The sequence below is a fragment of the Eptesicus fuscus genome, chromosome 24 (assembly GCF_027574615.1).
Source record: "Eptesicus fuscus isolate TK198812 chromosome 24, DD_ASM_mEF_20220401, whole genome shotgun sequence".
NCBI lineage: Eukaryota > Metazoa > Chordata > Mammalia > Chiroptera > Vespertilionidae > Eptesicus > Eptesicus fuscus.
The window spans coordinates 16,571,365-16,592,900 of NC_072496.1; the positions used below are offsets into that span (position 1 = coordinate 16,571,365).

General features: G+C 48.5%; 1 pseudogene and 1 gene segment (V, D, J or C); both read right to left on the reverse strand.

Moving 5' to 3' along the window:
* Positions 1 to 8,526: 8,526 nt before the first annotated feature.
* On the reverse strand, positions 8,527 to 12,191 carry LOC114229931 (Ig heavy chain V region MOPC 21-like; annotated as a pseudogene).
* A 3,132-nt stretch (positions 12,192 to 15,323) lies between these two features.
* LOC129148293 (immunoglobulin heavy variable 4-59-like) lies at positions 15,324 to 15,769 on the reverse strand (the record flags this gene model as incomplete). The annotated part of the segment is given in 2 exon segments: positions 15,324 to 15,643; positions 15,724 to 15,769. Coding segments are annotated over 2 exon segments (366 nt in total), but the record flags the coding sequence as incomplete, so codon positions are not given.
* Positions 15,770 to 21,536: the final 5,767 nt, after the last annotated feature.

A 21,536-nucleotide genomic window follows, 5' to 3' on the forward strand; every position in this document is an offset into this window, starting at 1 on the left:
TGGATATAAGGCTGCAGCCACGACCCTGGGCTCCATGCCTGACCTTGTCATCCTAGGGGCAACCCCAGATGGAAAGGACTCAACGATGCTGGCCACAATGGGTCCCGTCCTGACTCACCCTCCCTCCCTCCTTTCTCGACAGCTAGTCACTCTGACCCCATTCCTTTGGGGGCAGCTTCCAGGATTGAGAGTCCTCCATCCTTGGGTTTTGATGAGGACCCAGGGCTGCTGCCCCCAGAGGGGGGTGGATGGGGCTTCCTCTCGCTCTCCTTCACCTGCCATGGGCCACTGTGCCTTTCTGGGGGTTGAGAATAAGAACTTGCATTAGAATGATATTTTTATTTTGAGACTGAAAGATACTCCTTGTTGTTTTCGCCAATCAGGGCTTCCACAAAACTCGAACATATTCAAGTGATGAGACAGGAGATGCTGGGTGGATGCTGTGGCCACAGCCTCCATCTATAAACTGCTGCCCTGTCACAAGCACCCAGCTGCCTTCCTGAATCCATACATTTTACTAAACTTCCCTGCTCTTCGTGTGCAAAAGTCCTGTTTCCCAGCCTCTCAAATGGGGAGAATTTCCATCATGTAAAAATGAAGCCTTGGCGGGTGGTGGGCATGGGCTGGAGGGGTCAATGGGGGGAAAAGGGGACATATGTGATACCTTCAACAATAAAAATATTAAATATTAATTAATTAATTTAAAAATGGAGTCCTGGCCCTGGCAGGTTTGGCTCAGTGGATAGAGCGTTGGCATGAGAACCAAAGAGTCGCGGGTTCCATTCAGTCAAGGGCACGTACCTGGGTTGCAGGCTCCTCCCTGGCCCTTGCCCTGGTCAGGGCACCAGCAGGAGGTACCCAGTTGATGTGTTTCTCTCACATCAATTGTTCTCTCTTTCCCCTCCCTCCCTTCCACTCTCTCTGAAAAGCAATGGAATATAATGGAATATAATATCCGGGGTAGCAAAACCCTGGGTAGAAAGCTGAGGCACCAAGTCATCCTTGGGGGCAGGTGAGCACCTCCGTTCTCAGAGGACAGCGGCCACCTGTGTCATCCTCCCACAGCCCCAGGCAGGTGAGGACAGACGGACACAGGAATCTGGGACTGTGGTCACTTGTTCCTTCTGGGAAGGCGGCCACCAACACTTGGAAAGTGCAGTCACGCTGGGGAGGGGTGGGGCATGGGCAGTCAATCACCACAAAGCCTTCCTTCTCTCTTCCTTTCAATTGTTTATTATTATTTTAAAATACATTTTTATTTTCTTCAGAGAGGAAAGGAGGAGAGAGAGATAGAAACATCAGTGATGAGATGGGGATCCAGGCAGTAGCCCCCGCATGTGCCCTGACCAGGAATCCAACTGTGACCTCTTGGTTCATAGGTTGATGCTCAACCAATGAGCAAAACCGACCATGATCTAGGGTTACCTCTTATGCTTTCTTCTTTCTTTCTTTCATTCTTTCTTTCTAACTTTCTTTCTTTGTTTCTTTCTTTCTTTCTTTCTTTCTTTCATTCTTTCTTTCCGTTCTTCCTTCCTTCCTTCCTTTTTTCTTCCTCTCTCTCTCTCTTTCTCTCTTTCTCTCTCTCTCTCTCTCCCTTTCTCCCATCCTCCCTCCCTCCCTCCCTCCCTCCCTCCCTCCCTCCCTCCCTCTCTCCTCTCTCTCTCCCTCCCTTCCTTTCTTCCTCTCTCTCTCTCTCTTAAAAAAAATAAGATTCCTTTACTTTGTTAGTTTTGCTAATCCTCACCGAGGATATTTTCCCACTTATTTTTAGAGATCATGGAAGGAAGGGGGAGAGGGAGAGAGCTGATAGAGACTCATTGATTATTTGACTCTTGCAGGAGGGATTGAGCTTGTAGGTGAGATTTGTTCCATTGATGGGAATTGAACCAGGGACCCCTCAGTCCATAATCTGATGCTCTATCCACTGAGCCATATGGGCTAGGGTCCCCTCCCACCATGTTTAGTTAACACTGTGGAGATCCCTGTGCACAGCATGCAGGTAGCAAGGGTCTGCCAGGTGGACCAACAGACCTGAGGGCTGTCTGTGTTGCTGGGATGAGGGGAACTAGGATGGAGAGGCCCCCAGAAGGTCAGCCACAGGTGCCAGGGTACAGGGGTGCATGGGGAGCTGGGCTGGAGCCTCTCTCCAGAGCCTTAATGAGGAAGAACCTCCAGACCCCCTCTCCTGCAGGCTGATGCTGGGCCTCGCTGTGGGGGACCCACCAGAAGCCAGGTGGTCAGGGCCCCATGAGGGCTGAGGGAAACACAAACCTAAATTAGGGAAAAGTCCGTTTTCCCAGGTGCCAGGAAGAGACAGGGACTTCCTCCCTCCCTTCCCTCTAAAATGCATGTAAGGTTCAATGTCAGCTTAAAAGCTCACTGAACACCTCCCCAGCTTTATACCCCAGAGTGTTTTCTGGGGAGTTTGGAACCTTCCTGAAGTGTGACCACCAGGGGTCCCCACTTCTGTGGGAGGAAGGGGGCAGCCAGACTTCAGGGGGCTCCTGGCTCCCAGGTGCAAACCTACTTCCTGTCCTAAAGAGGTGGGAGATGTCATGTTCCCTGGGATCAGGTCAATGAGCCAACACATGAGGGCCCTCCAGTCACCAGGGGATTAGGGTGAACTCTGGGTGACAAGTGGTGCTGCCCAGTTCCTCCTTGAGGCTGCACCTCTGTGAACGCTGTGTGTCTGTGGATGGTTCCCCACAAGAACTCAGTTCCGTCCCCTTATCTGCTGCTTTGCCAGCCCCACACGGGCTGCACCACTGCAGTTAGGATAAGTCTTAACATCGAGCAGGTGATTCCTACAACTATTTTCCTTTTTCCAACGTTGCTTAGATGTGTCTGTTCCTTTGTCCTTTGTCCATATCAATTTAAAAATCAGTTTGTCTATGTCTGTAAAATTCATGCTGAGATTTTGACTGATATTCTGTTACATCTGCAAGCCAGTTTTTGGAGAAACCTTTACTGTGATGCTTCTTCCAAGCTATGTCTCCATTTGTTTAGGGCTTGTTTGGTTTATTTTGTTAGAATTTGGTGAATTTCAGGTTTTGTTAGATTTAAACCTAAATATTTAATCTCCTGGGAGGTCATCACAATTTATATTTTGGGTTCCACTTATAAATTCCTTATGTATAGAAATAGATCCAGTTTTGTGTATTGACTGGTGATTTTGAAGTCGATTCGTTTGATTTTTCTTCATATGGTAGTGGCCTGGAACACGAAATTCATGCACATTAAAAGGGAATTAAGTAGAGGAAATACTTTAATATTGCTAGTTGCCCTTTCTCTATAACAGAAGTGTCAGAGATGAAAGAAAATTAATAAAATGTATATGAAAATCTTCCTCCTGTCAGAGTCTGAGGCATGCTCTATCCACTGAGCCGCAGCATGTCCCAGACTCAAGTCCCTGCCCACCCATGTGCACCTCGAAATTGTGAGAGACCCAAACCCAGCCGTCCGCATCCTCATTGGCAAGATCCAGATCTGTCCAGCCTCTCCCCCTCATCAAGCCCCATTGGGCGGAGGGTGCAGACTCAGGTTCTCTGTCTAGCCCCGCTGGTTTGGGGGCATAGCCTCAGGTCTCTGGGCCTGGTGCTGGTGGGGGTTGCAGCCTTAGGTTCCCCAGTTCACCCTCAGGTCGTCCTGCCCAGCACCATGGCGGGGGGCGTGGCCTGAGGTCCCTCAGCCTGGCGCTGGTGTGGGGGACACAGCCTGAGGTCCTCCTTCAAGCCCCACCAGGTGAGGGGTGCAGTCTGAGGTCCCTCGTCAAGCCCAGCTATGCTGGGTTGGGACCTCAGGTCCCCCAACCTGGTGTTGGAGTGTTGCAGCCTCAGGTCCCCCAGCTTAGGGTGGCAGGAATGGCCTGAGGTCCCCCAGCCCAGCACCAGTGCGGGGGGCATGGCTTGAGGTTCCCCGTCAGGTTTTGTTAGAGTGGAGTGTGCGGCCTGGTCTCCTGTAAAGCCCTGCAGGGCGGAGAGGCACAGCCTGAAGTCCCCCGCCTTGGCCTGGCACCACGCAGCCTCTGGTCCCTGCTGATTACTCATTATGGCTTGTTATGGGAACTTTGTCTCTGCTGTGGGCACATCAATCTTGCGTTACGGGAACCCTGCCTCCACTGTGGGTGCAACCATCTTGTTACAGTGTGACAGAATGAGGATCAATTTGCATATTACTTCTTTATTATCCTATCTAATTAAGAGGGACTATGCTAATTGTCTGTCACACCCTCATAAAGATGGCAGCACCCACAGCCAATAAGGAGGGAATATGCTAATTGACTGCCATGCCCTCAAAGATGGCGGCACCCACAGACACAAGATGGTGGCGCCCAGTCCTCTGGACCCCGCGGGGACGGTAGGTGCGCAGCATGGCTGGGCCTGCTTCCAGGCAGGACCGGTCACTCCTCGCGCCTGCCACCCGAGCCCCAGTTGCCTCAGCCCCCCAGCCACCCAGGGCCAGCCCAAGGGATGACCAAACAACTGAACAGAAGGCTGTGTGGGACAACCAGGCCAGCAGGGGGGTTATTAAGAGTTGACTAAATGACTGAATGGCAGGTTGCGTGAGGCAACCAGGCCAGCGGGGGTGCTGTGAGGGGTGACCAGGCTGGCAGGGGGGACAGTTGGGGGCAATTAGGCTGGCGGGGGGGGGCAGTTAGGGGTGATCAGGCTGGCATGCAGAGACAGTGAGGGGCAATCAGGCAGACAGGCAGGTGAGCGAATAGGAGCCAGCGGTCCAGGATTGTGAGAGGGATTCCGGATTGGAGAGGGTGCAGGCTGTGCTGAGGGGACCCCCGCCCACCATTTTGTGCCCTGGGCCTCTAGTATAGAATAACTATGTCAGGTGCAAGTAGGGACACCTTGTGTCTTCCATTCACATATGAATGTCTCTATGCATCTTTCTTGTCGTATTTCCCTTGTTAAAACATCAAGTATGATGTTGAATAGAAGTGGTAAGAGTGGACCTTTTTGACTTTGTCCCCATCTGAGGGGGAATCATTTAACTTCCCACAATCAAGTATGATAGTAGCTACAGGAGTCCCAGGATAAGATTGAGGAAGTGCCCTTTATCCCAAGTTCCATAAGTGTGTTTATCATGAATGAATGCTGTGCTTTGTCACACACTTTTCTGTATCAATTTTTATGACCTTGTGAATTTTCTTCTTTATACAGTTGACCTGTTGCATTACATTGGTTGATTAAAAAATATTGAATCAGCTGTGAGTTGTTGGGATAATTCCTGCTTTGTCATGGTGTAGTATGATTTTCTTATATTGCTGGTAGGATTGGCTAATATTCTGTTGAGGATTTTAGTAAACATGTTAACAAGAGATTTTGGTCAGTAGTTTACTATTTGTTTGTACTGAGTGCACAAAGAATGCTGGTCTCATAAGAATGCACTGGGGAATGTGTTCATATCTCCTAATTAATTTCTGATATTGGCCATTTTTCTCTTTGCCAGTCTTGTTCGCATTGAGTTCATTTTATTGATCTTTTCTAAGATTCAGCTGTTGCTATCATTCATTTTCCTCTGTCATTTTTCTGTTTTGATTTCATTAATCACTGCTCACCTTTATTTTTCCTTTCTTCTGCTTGAATTTAGGTGATTTTGATCTTCCCTTTCTAATATATATATATTTTTAAATCTTTGTTGTTGAGAACATTACTGAAAACTCTCCCCCTCCCATATCACCCCTCCACCCTGTTCCTGCCCCCCACCCCACCCCCGTGGCCTTCACCACCCTCTTGTCTGTGTCCACAGGTAATACATATGCATATGCGCTCTTTGGTTCATCTCTTTCCACTCTCCCCTCCCTCTTTCCTCTGAGATTCGTCAGTCTGTTCCATGTTTCCATGCCTCAGGTTCTATTTTATTCATCAGTTTATTTTGTTCTTTAGATACTATGTTTGTTTATGGTTTTAGATTCAAGTGTTGATAGATATGTACTTATTGTCATTATTTTGTTCATATTTTATTTTTCTTTTTTGTTTTTGTTTTTAATGATTTCAGAGAGGAAGGGAGAAGGAGAGAGAGATAGAAACATCAGTGATGACACAGAATCACTGATCAGCCACCTTCTGCATGCCCCCCATTGGGGACTGAACCCACAACCCTGGCATATACCCACAACTGGTATTGAACCAGGAACCCTTCAGTCAGCAGAGCAATGCTCTATCCACTGAGTCAAACTGGCTAGGGCTTTCTTCATATTTTTTCCTCCTCTTCCTCCTTCTCCTCCTCCTCCTCCTCCTCCTCCTTTTTTTCTCATGGATGTGTGGAGTTGTAATCTTGTCTGTTCTGAAGCTGTCCACCAGGTGCACTGGATATAGGGTCTCCTGGCAGGTGCAAAGTCAGTCACTGCCTGGGGCCACCAAGCAGAAGCTACAGGGGGATCTGCAGATGGCTGCTACTTGTATTGAGCTTCGAAGTGCCCAGTTGAGGACCAATTGTGAAGCAAGGCAAGCTGTTGCTAGTGCTGGTCTTGGGCCTCTTATTGATAGGTTTGGCACACTGATTCCAGCTGCTGCTTGTTTGAGAGATTTTAGGAGAGTCTGAAACTTAGCCAGGACAAGCCATTCAAATGGAAAGGCTGCTGCAATCATTTTGGGAGGGGCTGCAATTTGGATGGAGTGTGTTCTCAGGGAATCACCAAGGCAGAACACACTGTGTGAGCCACAATGATGGAACCTCAGATATGGTTTTGAGGTAGCTATGTGATGGGGGTGTTCACAGCACAGAAACAATCACTCCTGTGAGTAGCCCTGCATGGAAAAAAGCCACCTCATGTTCCTGCTCTAATGTCAGACAAATCAGCTCTTCACTGTATGTTCCAGGATCCCCCAATTCCACCACCTATGGCTGGAGCTCAGAGGAAGCAAGACCCTGTAAATTCCTGTGCCGGCCCTTTAAGAGAAACAGCCAGGGTCTCCAGCGGCCTCTATGTCACTCAAAGACAATTATTTCTGGTTTTTACAACCTAAAGTTCCGAGGACTTCTGTTTCCAGCTCTGGAAACCTTGGTTTGGGGTCTGTGTGGGGCTGGGACTCGTTGCTTCTCACAGGGGCCTCCACAGCTGAGATATCCCTCCTGATTAAGCACATACCACATGTGAGTGTTAACTAGCCTGTTCCCCGCCTCCGCCCTTCCTACCAGTCTCAGTGTGCTCTCTTCTTCACCTCCCTAGTCCGGAATGATGGTTGTTGTATATTTTAGTTGTACATTCCATGTGGTTGTGGGAGGCAGCGAGAACATGCATTTACCTATGACTCCAAATTGGTTCTCACATTTTCCTAATTTTTAAAGTGGAGGCTTATATTATTGATTTAAAGATCTTTACTCTTTTCTAACATGTAAGCATTTAATGCTAAACATTTCCCTCTAAGCACTGCTCTAGTTGCATCTCACAAAATTTGATATTTTGTAATTTCATTTTCTTTCAGTTTTGAAATACATTTTCAGTTAGTATAGAATTTGACGTTGATGTTGCTTCAATGCTCCTTCAGCTTTTTAGAGTCATCTCCCCATTGTCTTCTAGTTTTGGTAGTTTTTCACCTGACCATTGATGTTTCTATTAATCTTGTTCTTTGACTCATGTGTGGTTTTTTTCTTTGCTGCCCTTAGGCATTTTATCTTTTTTTTTTTTTAATGAGTTTGACTTTATTGTGCCTTGATTTAATATTGTTTATTTTAATTCTCCTTGGAGTATGTTGGTGTTCTTAGATCTCTTTATAGTTTACATCAAATTTTGAAAATCTATTTGCCATAATCTCTTCAAACATGTTACTTGGTGCCCCTCTCTCCTCTTTCTGGTATTCCCAATACATTTATATAGATTTGACTGGTTTATTGTCTCTTACATTTCTGACAATTGACTATTTTTTGGAAAATTTGTTCTGTATTCCATTGTGGGGTGTTTCCATTACACTATATTAAGTTCACTTATGTTTCATCGGCAATATTAGTCTTACTCCATGTAGTATTCATTTTAGATGTTGTTATTTTCTTAACCTCTAGAAATTCAAAATACAGAGCAGTTCTGCCAACTCCTTTCTGTGAGATTAAAGCCCTCGTGTGTTTTATCCACCAGAAGCTCCTGACAGAAGACTGTCCCTTTACTAGCACAGCAGAAGCTATTGGGCTATTGGTTGCTGGGGATGCAATAACATTTTTCTGGTCACTGCCCAACGACATTCCCAATGGCCTCCTTCACATGGCAATGTCTCCTGGAGGAGGGATCAAAGGGAATACTAAGGACTCCTTCTGACTGATCACTGGGGCAGAGAAAGTAAGTGACTTCCTCTAAGGGGTGGTGTGAAAGAAAATGTAAAGCATAAAGGGGAGAGGCAGTGAGTCCTTGAGGAAGGTTTTACTCCTGGAGAATAAAGCCACTGACCAGATCTTCAGAGAATATACCCACCTGGTCCCAGCTCCTGAGCAGGTCCTCATGCTCTGTAGTCCTGATCGCCCCCTGGTGTCCTGAGCGCCCCCTGCAGCCCAGCCCCTCTGCCTCCCTCAGGGAGGTTTGTGTCAGGGCTCACACTGAATTACCCTCACTGTGGGTCCTGCACAGTAATACAAGGCGGTGTCCTCGGTGGTCACGGAGCTCAGCTGCAGGGAGAACTGGTTCTTGGATGTGTCTCTGGAGATGGAGATTCGGCTCTTGAGGGAGGGGTTGTAGTTAGTGCTCCCATTATAACATATGCACCCCATCCACTCCAGCCCCTTCCCTGGGGGCTGGCGGACCCAGCTCCAGCAGGAACCACTGGTTGTGATGGAGAATCCAGAGACAGCACAGGTGAGAGAGAGGGTCTGCGAGGGCGTCACCAGTCCTGGGCCCAACTCCTGCAGCTGCACCTGGGACAGAACACCTGGGTCAGAGAGAACACAGTGAGTCCTGGGCTCAGAGGCAGGGTCCCCATCTCCTCATGTCTAAGCCCTGAATCACTCACATCTGGGAGCTAACAGCAGGAAGAGGAAAAGCCACATGGGAGTCATGTCTTGCAGGTGAGGTCCTCGTCTCCCAGAAAGTATTCTCCAGGGTGAGGAGGCCCTGAATTTAAGTGGACGCCAACTGTGTGTGTGTCTGGTGGTTATATGGGCATTTGCATATGGGAGGTGTCTGCATATACAAAGGGCAAGAGGTGAGGGGAGGTCCTGGTCTCTGGGGCTTCTCCTGGAAGGAGTGCTGACTGTGACCTCAGAGAACCATGCCCTCCTTGGGGTCCTGGTCACCATGCCCAGGGCCTCTTCTTCCACAGCAGGAGATGTGCTGCAGGAGGTGGTCAGAAAGTAGGATGTGGGAACAATCAGTGCCTCCTTAGGGATAAAAGCAATGTGCCTCTTCTTCTAGGGATATTGATTGATATATAGATATAGGTATAGGTATATAGATAGATAAGATCTTTTAAAAATATAATTTTCTGGATTTTATGAAGAGAGGAGGGAGAGGCATAGAGAGATAGGAACATCCATGAGAGAGAATCATGGGTTGCCTGCCTCCAGCATGGCCCCCATGGGAGATGTAGACAGCAACCCCATCATGAACCCTCACTGGGAATTGAACCAGTGACTTGTTGGGTCCTGGGTCGACAGTCAACTGCTGAGCCACAGGAGCCAGGGTGGATCTTCTTTTCTTTATCCTCACCTGAGGATGTGTTCATTGATTTTTAGAAGGAAAGAAAAGGAGAGAGAGAAGGAGAGAGACAAACATTGATGTGAGAGAGAAATATTTATCAGTCACCTCCCATTTATAATCACACCTGTAATATTTTCATTTATTTATTTATTGAATTATTTTTAAATTGACATAAGAGAGGAAGGGAGAGAGAGAGAGAGAGAGAGAGAGAGAGAGAGAGAGAGAGAGAGAGAGAGAAACATCATTGATGAGAGAGAATCATTGATTGGCTGCCTCCTACATACTCCACAATGGGGACGGTGCCCACAACCTGGGCATGTGCCCTTACTGGGAATGGAACAGTGACCTCCTGGTTCATAAGTCAATGTTCAACCACTGAGCCACACTGGACAGGCTGTTCCTGCACTTTTAGGATTCACAAAGCTCCCTGTGTACCTGGGATCTGGTCAGTGGGACGTTGCCAACATTATAGGTGACTAGGCACCAGCCCTTCCCTGACTGTCCTCTGACCCCAGTGACCATGGGCTTGTCCACCTCGATGCTCTTGAGCTCATAGCCCCTAAGAAGTTCCTTCAACTCAGGTGTGAGCTGTAGGAGGTGTTCTGAGGTCAGTGCTCAGCTGTGTTTCCACCTGACACAGGTGTGGCCTGTATGGCCTGATATCACACGTGGGCACTGCATGTGGGCTCAGCAGGGCAGCTGAGGCCAGCTTCAGGCCACCTGAGTGGCCCTGGCCCTGATTTCTCAGGGAGGGCCTGGCACAGGAGATGGGCATGAGGGGATGGCGTGGGGGTGCATTTAAGGCAAACCCTACCAGGAGGGAAAGAGAGAGCAGAGCGCAGCCGCACAGGACGTCCTGTGCAGGCCCGATGGAGGGAGAATGTGGGCGGCAGAGGACAGAGGGTGAGGATGGGGTGGTATCTTTGGATCATGGAGGCACAGCAGAGGTGGCTGGGGACCATGTCTTCTTCAGTAGGTTCTCATGATCCAGCTTGTTCTTCAGGGGAAGCGGGACAGGTGTTCGGATGTGTCCCGCAGGACTGTGTTCTGAGACTCACAGGGAACAGGGCCCAGCAGGGCTGTAAGAGGCCCCATCACTGGGTCTGCTTCCTGCCTTCGTCCTGGATATCCTGAGAGCTGTGTACTTCTCCCAGGCTCACATAGGGGCCGTGCCTGCAAAGTATGATCCTAACCCACCATGTGCATCCAAGTCAGTGAGAGGCTCATGGCTAACTGCCCCCAAAGGGCTCCTCCCAGGGCAGAGCGAGGGGCTGATCACCCTCAGTTGAGGTTTGGGGCCTGGACTCTGCATTCCCCCCTCAGCACTGCGTGGGAGGCTGGGGGATGTCCCTTCAGTGAGGGGACGGGAACCCCTACAATGTTTTCCTTGTCACCCCTGACAGCGACCATCAGGGACCTGGTGATAGGAAGGGCACAGATGTGAAGTTGACCAGATCTGAAACACAGATACCTCCTGCAGAAAATCTAATTAAAGACTGAAAGAAGGAAGCAGGAACTGCTCCAGGGACAACAAGAGGGAAGAAAGCATTGACCCCAATAGGAGGACAGCACAACCCTTCAGGGACAGTTCTGAGATGGGAAGCTGGGTTTGCTGGTCATGAGCGCCCCCTTGGACACTCCCTGCAGCCCAGCCCTGCTGCCTCCATCAGAAGGTTTGTGTCTGGGCTCACACTGACTTCCCCTCACTGTGTGTCTCTCACACATTAATACATGGCTGTGTCCTCAGCTGTCAGGCTGTTCATTTGCAGATACAGCGTTTTCTTGGTGTTGTCCCTGGAGATGTGAAGCATCCCTTCACAGAGTCTGCATAGTATGTGCTACCACCTGTATTAGTAATGCGTGAGACCCACTCCAGCTCCATCCCTGGGGCCTGGCGGATCCAGTTCATGTAGTAGCCACTGAAGGTGAATCCAGAGGCTGCATAGGAGAGTCTCAGAGACCCCCAGGCGGCACCAAGCCTCCCCCAGACTCCACCAGCTGCACCTCACACTGGACACCTGCAACACAGAGACACAAGGTGGACTTAGAATCACATGGAAGCACAAACAGGCCCAGGTACAGGTCTCAGCACTTCCCTCTCCTGAGAATGACCTTGAAGAATGATCAGGAGGAAAACGCAGCTTGGCACCAAGTCCATGGGGGAACCGCTGGGGTCCTGTCTCAGGCACTTGGGTTCTGGGTGTCTCCCCAGCATGTGGGGCTGGGCCCTCTTTTATGAGCAGGAGGAGAGTCCCATTTGCATGGAGTCTGGATATAAGGGTGCAGCTGGGACCCTGGGCTGCATGTCAGACCTTTTCATCCTAGGGGTGACCCCAGATCGAAAGGACTCAAGGATGCTGGCCAAAAGGGGTCCCATCCTGACCCACCCTTCTTCCTTCCTTTCCTGAGACCCATCACCCTGACCCTATTCCTTTGGGGGCAGCTTTCATGATTGGGAGTCCTCCATCCTTGGGGTTTTGATGGGAATTCAGATGTGCTGCCCCAGAGGCACATGGATGGAGCTTCCTCTCGCTCTCCTTCACCCACTGTGGGCCATGTTGCCTTTCTTGGTTTTGAGAATAAGAATTTGCTGTGGAATGATACTTTTATTTTGATAACTAGTGGCCCGGTGCACAAAATTCATGCACATTAAAAGGGAATTAATTAGAGAAAATATTTTAATATTGCTAGTTGCCCTTTCTCTATAATAGAAGTATCAGAGATGAAAGAAAATCAGTAAAATGTATATGAAAATCTCCCTCCTGTCAGAGTCTGGGGCGTGCTGTGGGACCAAGAGTCAAGTCTCCAACCACCCGCTTGCACATCAAAATTGCAAGAGACCCAGACCAGGTCGGCCCCACCCCCGTCAAGCCCCACAGGGAGGAGGGAGCAACCTCAGGTCCCAGGACAAGCCCCACCGGGCAGGGGGCACAGCCTCAGGTCACCTGGCCTGGTGCTGGGCTGGGGGCGCAGCCTCAGGTTCCCTGGCGCAACCTCAGTTCCCCCGGCTCCAGCGCCAGGGCGAGGGGTGTGGCTTCAGGTCCCCGGGCGCCAGAGTGATGGCATGATGGCGTGACACCCATTTGCATATTAGCTCTTTATTATATAGGATGAAAGATCGTCTTTGTTGTTTTCCCCAATCACATTTCACACACAGGAATATGTAAAGGGACAATGCATGGGTCCCTGCTGCCTGTCACTACTTGAGCCAATGAAGCAGAGACAGGGTTGAATCATATATAAGTGTTTATTCCATTTCTGCAGGCAATATGGCAGAGCAACTGGTCATCTACGGAAATCTGCTCTGCACCCCACCATAAGCCAGCTGCTTGTTTATATATACAAAAGCCCAGTGACCGGAACAACAGAACGACTGGAACGACTTTAACAACCCATGATTATGATGCACACTGGCCACCAACCAGCCTTATCCGAACCCTGATACCGCCCCCTACCCCCAGCCGGCCCAGACCCCAGTCGTCCCCCAACACCCTAATCAGGGACAGGGCTGGCTGGCCAACTGCTCATGGCCCTTCCCCACTGCTGGCTGGGCCTTACGGTAGGGCCCCCATTTAGGCAGGACTTTCGGACCCCACCCATGCACGAATTCCTGCACCGGGCCTCTAGTATTGAATAAAACAACAAACAATTACATGGGGAAGTAGACAAAGGCTGTGCCAAAGGGGCTGTTGACAGGGAGCAGAGGGCTGGGGGTCTTCCAAGGGCTGGTGGGCTGGTTCCTGCAGCAAATTGTTCATCTTCCAGGTGAGCTCCCAGGTCCCCAGTGCGGCTGCCAGCCAGATGAGAACGTGTTTCTTTAATCAGAATAAACAATCACGGTCAACAGAGCAGGACTACTATTCCTTATAATTCTAGCTGGTCCCCCACATTCAACTTATCACCTATCAATAACTTGAATGTATATAAGTGATGAGGGAGGAGAGGCTGGGCTGGACCCTGTGGCCACAGCTTCCATCTCAAACCTGCTGTCCCTGTCACAAGCACACAGCTGCCTGCCCGAAACCACAGATTTCACTCGACATCCCTGCTGTTGGTGCACAAAAGGCCTGTATTCCCGGCCTCTCCACGTGGGAGAGTTTCCATCCTTTAAAAATGGAGCCCTGGCTGGTGTGGGTCAGTGGTTGGAGCGTCACCTGCACACCAAAGGGTGCGAACTCTTTAGACCTCATCCTGTCAAGGTGGCAGGTTTTTAATAATCGTGTGCTCTTTTCTCTCCACATGGGGGAAGAAACCTGTATGAACGTATGTTGTAAATGAAGAAAAGACAACATATTGATGTAAGAAATGTGCAAACCTGGAGAGAATGTTTAGTAATATTTTTTGGAGCAAAACTGATGACAACTGTTGGGGAGCAAGACCTCAAATGCTCTGGAGAAAAACCATTTGCAGCTGAGGTTATGCATTTGAAATTAAGGAGCGAATGTGAGGACGGTGACATGGAGGTGGGAGAAATTAAGGCGGGGATTGGATGACAGGATCCTTAACAAGATTTGCTTTCTGTTTTTTTTTTTTAAATCTTTATTATTGAATGTATTACACTAACCTCTTCCAGCACTCTCCCACCCACCCCCAGCCCCAGGCCCTCATCACCCCATTGTCTGTGTCCACGGGTTAGGCATATATGCGTACAAATTCATTGGTTGATCTCTTCCCACCCACCCTCCCCTGCCTTCCTTCTGAGGTTCAATAGTCTGTTCATGCATCCACGTCCTTGGATCGGTTTTTGTTCATCAGTTTATTAGGATATTAGGAATACAGACTGCTTCAGCTATTATGGAAAACATTATGGAGATTCCTCAAAAAATTAGAAATGGAACTCCCATGTGATCAGTGATCTCACTTCTAGGAATACATCCTAAGAAACATGAAACTCTCATCAGAAAGAATATATGCACCACTATGTTCATAACAGTGCAACTTAGAATAGCTCAGATTTGGAAACAGCCTAAGTGCCCATCAGCATATGAGTGGATAAAAAACTATACTACACAGCAGTAAAAAAGTGAGAACTCTTACCATTTGCAACAGCATGGATACATCCGATAAGGGGACAATCTCCAAAATATATAGGGAACTCATACAACTTAACAAAAGGAAGACACAAAATCCAATTTTAAAAAATGGTCAAAGGGCCTAAATAGACACGTCTCCAAAATGGACATACAAAGGCCAAGATTTGCTCTCTTAACGGTGGTCAGACTTACCTCAAAGGTGTGTTAACCCAGGTGCACAGAATAATGGATGGGGTTGCTTAAAGCAAAGAGAAGTCCTTCAGTAAAGAAGTCATAGGCCTGGGGCATGCCCACCCACCAGGACTGCCCAGGTAGGAATGTGTGATCAGAGCCTCCTGTGAGCTTCCTTTCAGTCACTGAGTTCTGTCAGATTTACAACAGAGCCCCCCCTCCCCCCCTTTTTTTTATCACAAACACAATTCCTAAAACTGGACCTAGGAAAAGGCTTTCTGTGAGCTCTGTTGCTGAGCATTGGAGCAAAACTACTAGTATTTTAAGACAGAGCAAGAAATTGTGTCTTTGCTGAACTCTTCACCTGCTCCAGGTCCTGGCCCTGTGCTGGTGGATTCTTAGCGCCCCCTGGTGTCCTGAGCGCCCCCTGCAGCCTAGCCCTGCTGTCTCCCTCAGGGAGGTTTGTGTCTGGGCTCACACTGACTTCCTCTCACTGTGTCTCCTGCACAGAAATATATGGCTGTGTCCTCGGTGGTCACGGAGATCAGCTGAAGGGAGAACTGGTTCTTGGACGTGTCTCTGGAGATGGAGGTTCGGCTCTTGAGGGAGGGGCTGTAGTTACTGTTCCCACTGCTACATATGTACCCCATCCACTCCAGCCCCTTCCCTGGGGGCTGGCGGACCCAGCTCCAGCAGGAAGAACTGGTGATGGAGAATCCAGAGACAGTGCAGGTGAGGGAGAGGGTCTGCGAGGGCGTCAACAGTCCTGGGCCCGACTCCTGCAGCTGCACCTGGGACAGGACACCTTGGACAGAGAGAACACAGTGAGTCCTGGGCTCAGAGGCAGGGTCCCCATCTTCTCATGTGAAGCCCTGAGTCACTCACATCTGGGAGCTGACAGCAGGAAGAGTAAGAGCCACATGGGAGTCATGTCTTGCAGGTGAGGTCCTCGTCCCCCAGGAAGTATTCTCCAGGGTGAGGAGGCCCTGAATTTAAGTGGACGCCAACTGTGTGTGTCTGGTGGCCGTGTGGGCATTTGCATAGGGGAGGTGTCTGCACATACAAAGGGCAAGAGGTGAGGGGAGGTCCTGGTCTCTGGTGCTTCTCCTGGAAGGAGGTGCTGACTGTGCCCTCAGAGAACCAGGCCCTCCTTGGGGTCCTGGTCACCATGCCCAGGGCCTCTTCTTCCACAGCAGGAGATGCTCTGCAGGAGGTGGTCAGTGAAAGGGTGAATGAAGATACAGGGCTCTACCTTAGTAGAGGTTAATAAAAGAAAGCTCATTCTGCTAGCCTAAGCCTTGCACAATCATGCTCCCCTTACTGAGTTATTTTACAGAAATTCCTGAAGACCATAGCCCCTGCACAGCCCCCGAAAAAGGACAACTGGCGCCAGCAGAGGGACCAAGGGCAAGGTCGCAAAACAACAGGGTCAAGGTCCTGAAACCTGTGTCAAGCCGAAGCCCTGTCTGCAGCTCTCCCTGAGCATAAAGCCTGCTCCCGCCCCAAGTCACCACTGGCTCTTTCTTGAGTCAGACCACCTGCATCCAGGTGCCTGGAATAAATATGATCTCGAGTCTGCTGTGTGTGACCCCAGCCCAACCCTGAACCTTGCAGTTGGTGCTGAAACCTGGGAGGGCCTGGCAGTGGACCCCTGGGGGCAGGCCCTGGCCCCACCCAATGGACATTTGCCACTCCGAGAGACCATGATCCGGCTCTGGAGCAGGACCTTTGTTCAGGAAAGACCCCAGCCACGCTTACTGCACGGCTGAACTTCCGCTGGTTGTCAGGGGCCTGCCTAGGTCCCTCGACCTTTCCCCTCACCCTTTTGGGCTGTGTTGGGTCACACCGACAGCCGATTAGGGAGCAACCATTTAGATGTGGGTCTCCTTGTCTCTATTATGAAAGACCTTAAAGGCCATGTTTAACCGGTCTCCTTGAGGCGTTTGTCAGGGTTGACACCTGACACCATATTGCCTGGTCAGTAGCTTTATCCTGTCTTCCTCCATCCATTTGGGACTTCCTGAAGTGTGACCACCAGGGGGTCCCCACTTCTGTGGGAGGAAGGGGGCAGCCAGACTTCAGGGGGCTCCTGGCTCCCAGGTGCAAACCTACTTCCTGTCCTAAAGAGGCAGGAGGTTTCATGTTCCCTGGGATCAGGTCAGTGAGCAAACACATGAGGCCCCTCCAGTCACCAGGGGATTAGGGTGAACTCTGGGTGACAAGTTCCTCCTTGAGGCTGCACCTCTGTGAACGCTGTGTGGCTGTGGATGGTTTCCCACAAGAACTCAGTTCTGTCTCCTTATCTGCTGCTTTGCCAGCCCCACAGGGGCAGCACCACAGCAGTTAGGATAAGTCTCCAAATAGATCCATTTCTGTGTATTGAGCCCTGATTTTGAAGTCGATTCATTTGGTAACTATGTCACCTGTAAGTAGGGACACCTGGTATCTCCATTCACATTTGAGTGTCTCTATGCATCTTTCTTGTCTTATTTCACTTGTTAAAATGTCAAGTTCAATGTTGAATAGAAGTGGTAAGAGTGGACCTTTTGGACTTCGTCCCCATCTGAGGGGGAATCATTTAACTTCCCACAATCGAGTATGACAGTCGCTACAGGAGTCCCATGATCAGACCGAGGAAGTGCCTTTTATCCAAGTTCCCTAAGCGTGTTTATCATGAATGAATGCTGTGCTTTGTCACACACTTTTCTGTATCAATTTTAATGACCTTGTGAATTTTCTTCTTTACACAGTTGACCTGGTGGATTACATTGGTTGATTTAAAAATGCTGAATCAGCTTTGAATTGTTGGGATAATTCCTGTTTGTCATGATATAGTACGATTTTCTTATATTGCTGGTGGAATTAGCTAATATTTTGTTGAGGATTTTAGTAAATCTGTTAAGAGATTTTGGTCAGTAGTTTACTCTTTCTTTATACTGACTGCACAAATTATGACAGTCTAATAAGAATGCATTGGGGAATGTGTTTATATCTCCTAATTAATTTCTGATATTGGTCATTTGTATCTTTGCCAGTCTTGTGAGCATTTGATTAGTTTTTTTGATCTTTTCAAATTTTCAGCTGTTGGCACCATTCATTTTTCTCTATTATTTTTCTGTTTTGATTTCATTAATCTCTGCTCATCTTTATTTTTTCCTTCCTTCTGCTTGATTTTAGGTGATTTTGATCTTCCTTTTCTAATTTCTTTAAAAAAATCTTTCCTGTTGAGAGTATTACTAATGTTCACCCTTTTACCGCCCATATCACCCCTCCAACCGTTCCATCTCCACCCCAGGGCTTCATCAACCCACTGTCTGTGTCCATAGGTAATGCATATGCATATGAGTTATTTGATTCATCTCTTTCCACCTCCCCTCCCTCTTCCCTCTGAGGTTCCTCAGTCTGTTCCATGTTTCCATGCCTCAGGTTCTATTTTATTCATCAGTTTATTTAGTTCATTTATTTTGGTTCTTAGATTCAATTATTGATAGATATATATGTACTGCCATTATTTTGTTCATATTTTTATTTTTTATTGATTTCATAGAGGAAGGCAGAGAGAGAGAGAGAGAGAGAGAGAGAGAGAGAGAGAGAGAAAGATCAATCATAATAGAGAATCACTGATCAGCCATATTCTGCATGTTCCCCACCAGGGATTGAGCCAGCACCCCGGGCATGTGCTCCTGACCAGAATCAAATCTGGAACCCTTCAGTCAGCAGCCCTACGCTCTAACCACTGAGCAAAACCGGCTAGGGTTTTCTTCATGTTTTCCTCTTCTTCTTCTTCTTCTTCTTCTTCTTCTTCTTCTTCTTCTTCTTCTTCTTCTTCATCTCCTCCTCCTTCATCTCCTCCTCCTCCTTCTCCTCCTCCTCCTCCTCCTCCTCCTCCTCCTCTTCCTCTTTCTCTTTCTCCTTCTCCTTCTCCTCCTTTTCCTTCTTCTCCTTCTTCTTCCCTTCGATCCTCTCCTCATCCTTGCTCTCCTCTTCCTCCTCCTGGATGTGTAGAGTTGTAATCTGCTATGGCCTGAACCCTGTCCACCAGGTGCACTGGCTCTAGGGCCTCCTGGGAGGTGAAAAGTCAGCCACTACATGGAGGCACCAAGCAGGAGCTACAGAGGGATCTGCAGATGGCTGAAACTTGTATGGGCTTGGAAGTGCCCAGGTAAGTACAAGTTGTGAAGCATGGCAGACTGGCGCTAGTGCTGTGTCTTGGGCAGCTTATTGATAGTTTTGGGGCATGCTCATAATAGCTGCTGCTTGTTTGAGAGATTTTAGGAGAGTCTGAAACCTGAGGCAGGACAGGCCATTCAATTGGAAAGGCAGCTGGAAACAGTTTGAATGGGCTGCAATTAGGATGGGGCAGGTTGTCAGGGAATCACCAGGGCAGAGCAAACTGTGTGAGCCACACTGATGGAACCTCAGATATGGCTTCCAGGCAGCTATGCAATGGGGGAGGTCCCAGCACAGAAACAATGACTCCTGTGAGCATCTCTGTCAGGAAGAAAGCCACCTCAAATTCCTGCCATAATGCCAGACAATCCAGTTCTTCACTGTATGTCCCAGGATCCCCCAATTCTATCACCTACGGGTGGAGCTCAGTGGAAGTGAGACCCTGTAAATTCCTGTTCCAGCCCTTTAAGAGGAATAGCCTGAGTTTCCAGCTGCCTCCATGTCACTCAAAATCAAATTCTTCTGGTTATTACAATCTGAAGTTGTGAGGAATTCTCTTCCCAGCTCTGGAAACCTTGATTGGGGGTCTCATGTGGGCCTGGGATGAGGGGAACTAGGATGGAGAGGCCCCCAGAAGAGCAGCCCCAGGTGCCAGGTACAGGGGTGCATGGGGAGCTGGGCTAAAACCTCTCTCCAGAGACTTAATGAGGAAGAACCACCAGACCCCCTCTCCTACAGGCTGATGCTGGGCCTCGCTGCCTCTGCCCTGCCTCTGCTCTTCCTCTGCACCTGGGATCCGTGCCTGCAGGAGGCAACTACTTAATGTGTCCCAATAACTCTCTGCCTTGCCTGCTCCCTTCCACTTTGCTTCTCACAGGGGTCTCCACAGCTGACATATTCCTCCTGATTAAGCACACACCACATGTGGATGTCAACTAGCCTGTTCCCCACCTCCGCCCTTCCTACCAGTCTCAGTGTGCTCTCTTCTTTACCTCCCTAGTCTGGAATGATGGTTGTTGTCTATTCTAGTTGTACATTCCATGTGGTTGTGGGAGGCAGCACGAACATGCATTTACCTATGCCTCCAAATTGGTTCTCACCCTTTTCCAATTTTTAAAGTGGAGGCTTACATTATTGATGTAAAGATCTTTATTCTTTTCTAATACATAAGCATTTAACGTTATACATTTCCCTCTAAGCACTGCTCTGGCTGCATCTAATAAAATTGGATATTTGGTAATTTCACTTTTATCAACTTTTGAAAAACAATTTGGCTGGGGCTGCAATTTGGATGGGGTGGTTTCTCAGGAAATCACCAGGGCAGAACAAACTGCAAGCCAAACTGATGGAATCTCAGATATGGCTTCCAGACAGCTATGCAAAGGGGGAGGTCCCAGCACAGAAATAATGACTCCTACGAGCAGCCCTATCTGGGAGAAAGCCACCTCAAGTTCCTGTCATAATGCCAGACAATCCAGTTATTTCCTGTATGTCTCAGGATCCCCCAATTCCAACACCTATGGCTGGAGCTCAGAGGAAGCAAGACCCTGTAAGTTCCTGTGCTGGCCCTTTAAGAGGAACAGCCTGGGTCACTCAAAGACAATCATTTCTGGTTTTTCAAACCTGAAGTTTTGAGGACTTCTCTTTCAAGCTCTGGAACCCTGGGTTCGAGGTCTGGTGTGGGGCTAGCACCCTTTGCTTCTCATAGGGGGGGGGGAGCTCCACTGCTGAGATATCCCTCCTGATTAAGCACACACCACATGTGAGTGTCGGACTAGCCTGTTGCCCACCTCCACCCTTCCTACCAGTCTCTGTGTATTTCTTCTTTACCTCTCTAGATGGTTGTTCTCTATTTTAGTTGTACATTCCATTTGGTTGTGGGAAGCAGCGAGAACATGCATTTTCCTATGCCTCCAAATTGGTTTTCACCCTTTACCAATTTTTTATTTATTATTTTTTATTATTTTTAAATGTAATAAATCTTTGTTGTTCAAATTATTTCAATTGTTTCGCCTCCCCCCACCCCCATAGCTCCCATCCACCTGGTTCCCACCCCACCTTTTGCCCTTACCTCCCCCTCACTGTCCTCATCCATAGATGTAAGATTTTTGTCCAGATTCTACCCGCACCCTCCACATCCCTTTCCCACTGAGAATTATCAGTCTACTCCCTTTCTATGCCCTGATTCTATTATATTCAACAATTTATTCTGTTCATAAGATTTTTTATTCACTTAATTTTTAGGTTCACTTGTTGATAGATATGTATTTGTTGTTCATAAGTTTTATCTTTACCTTTTTGTCCTTCCTCTTCTTAAAGAATACCTTTCAGCATTTCATATAATACTGGTTTGGTGGTGATGAACTCCTTTAGCTTTTTCTTATCTGTGAAGCTCTTTATCTGACCTATAATTCTGAATGATAACTTTGCTGGGTAGAGTAATCTTGGTTTTAGGTTCGTGCTATTCATCACTTTGAATATTTCTTGCCACTCCCATCTCTCCTGCATAGTTTCTGTTGAGAAATCAG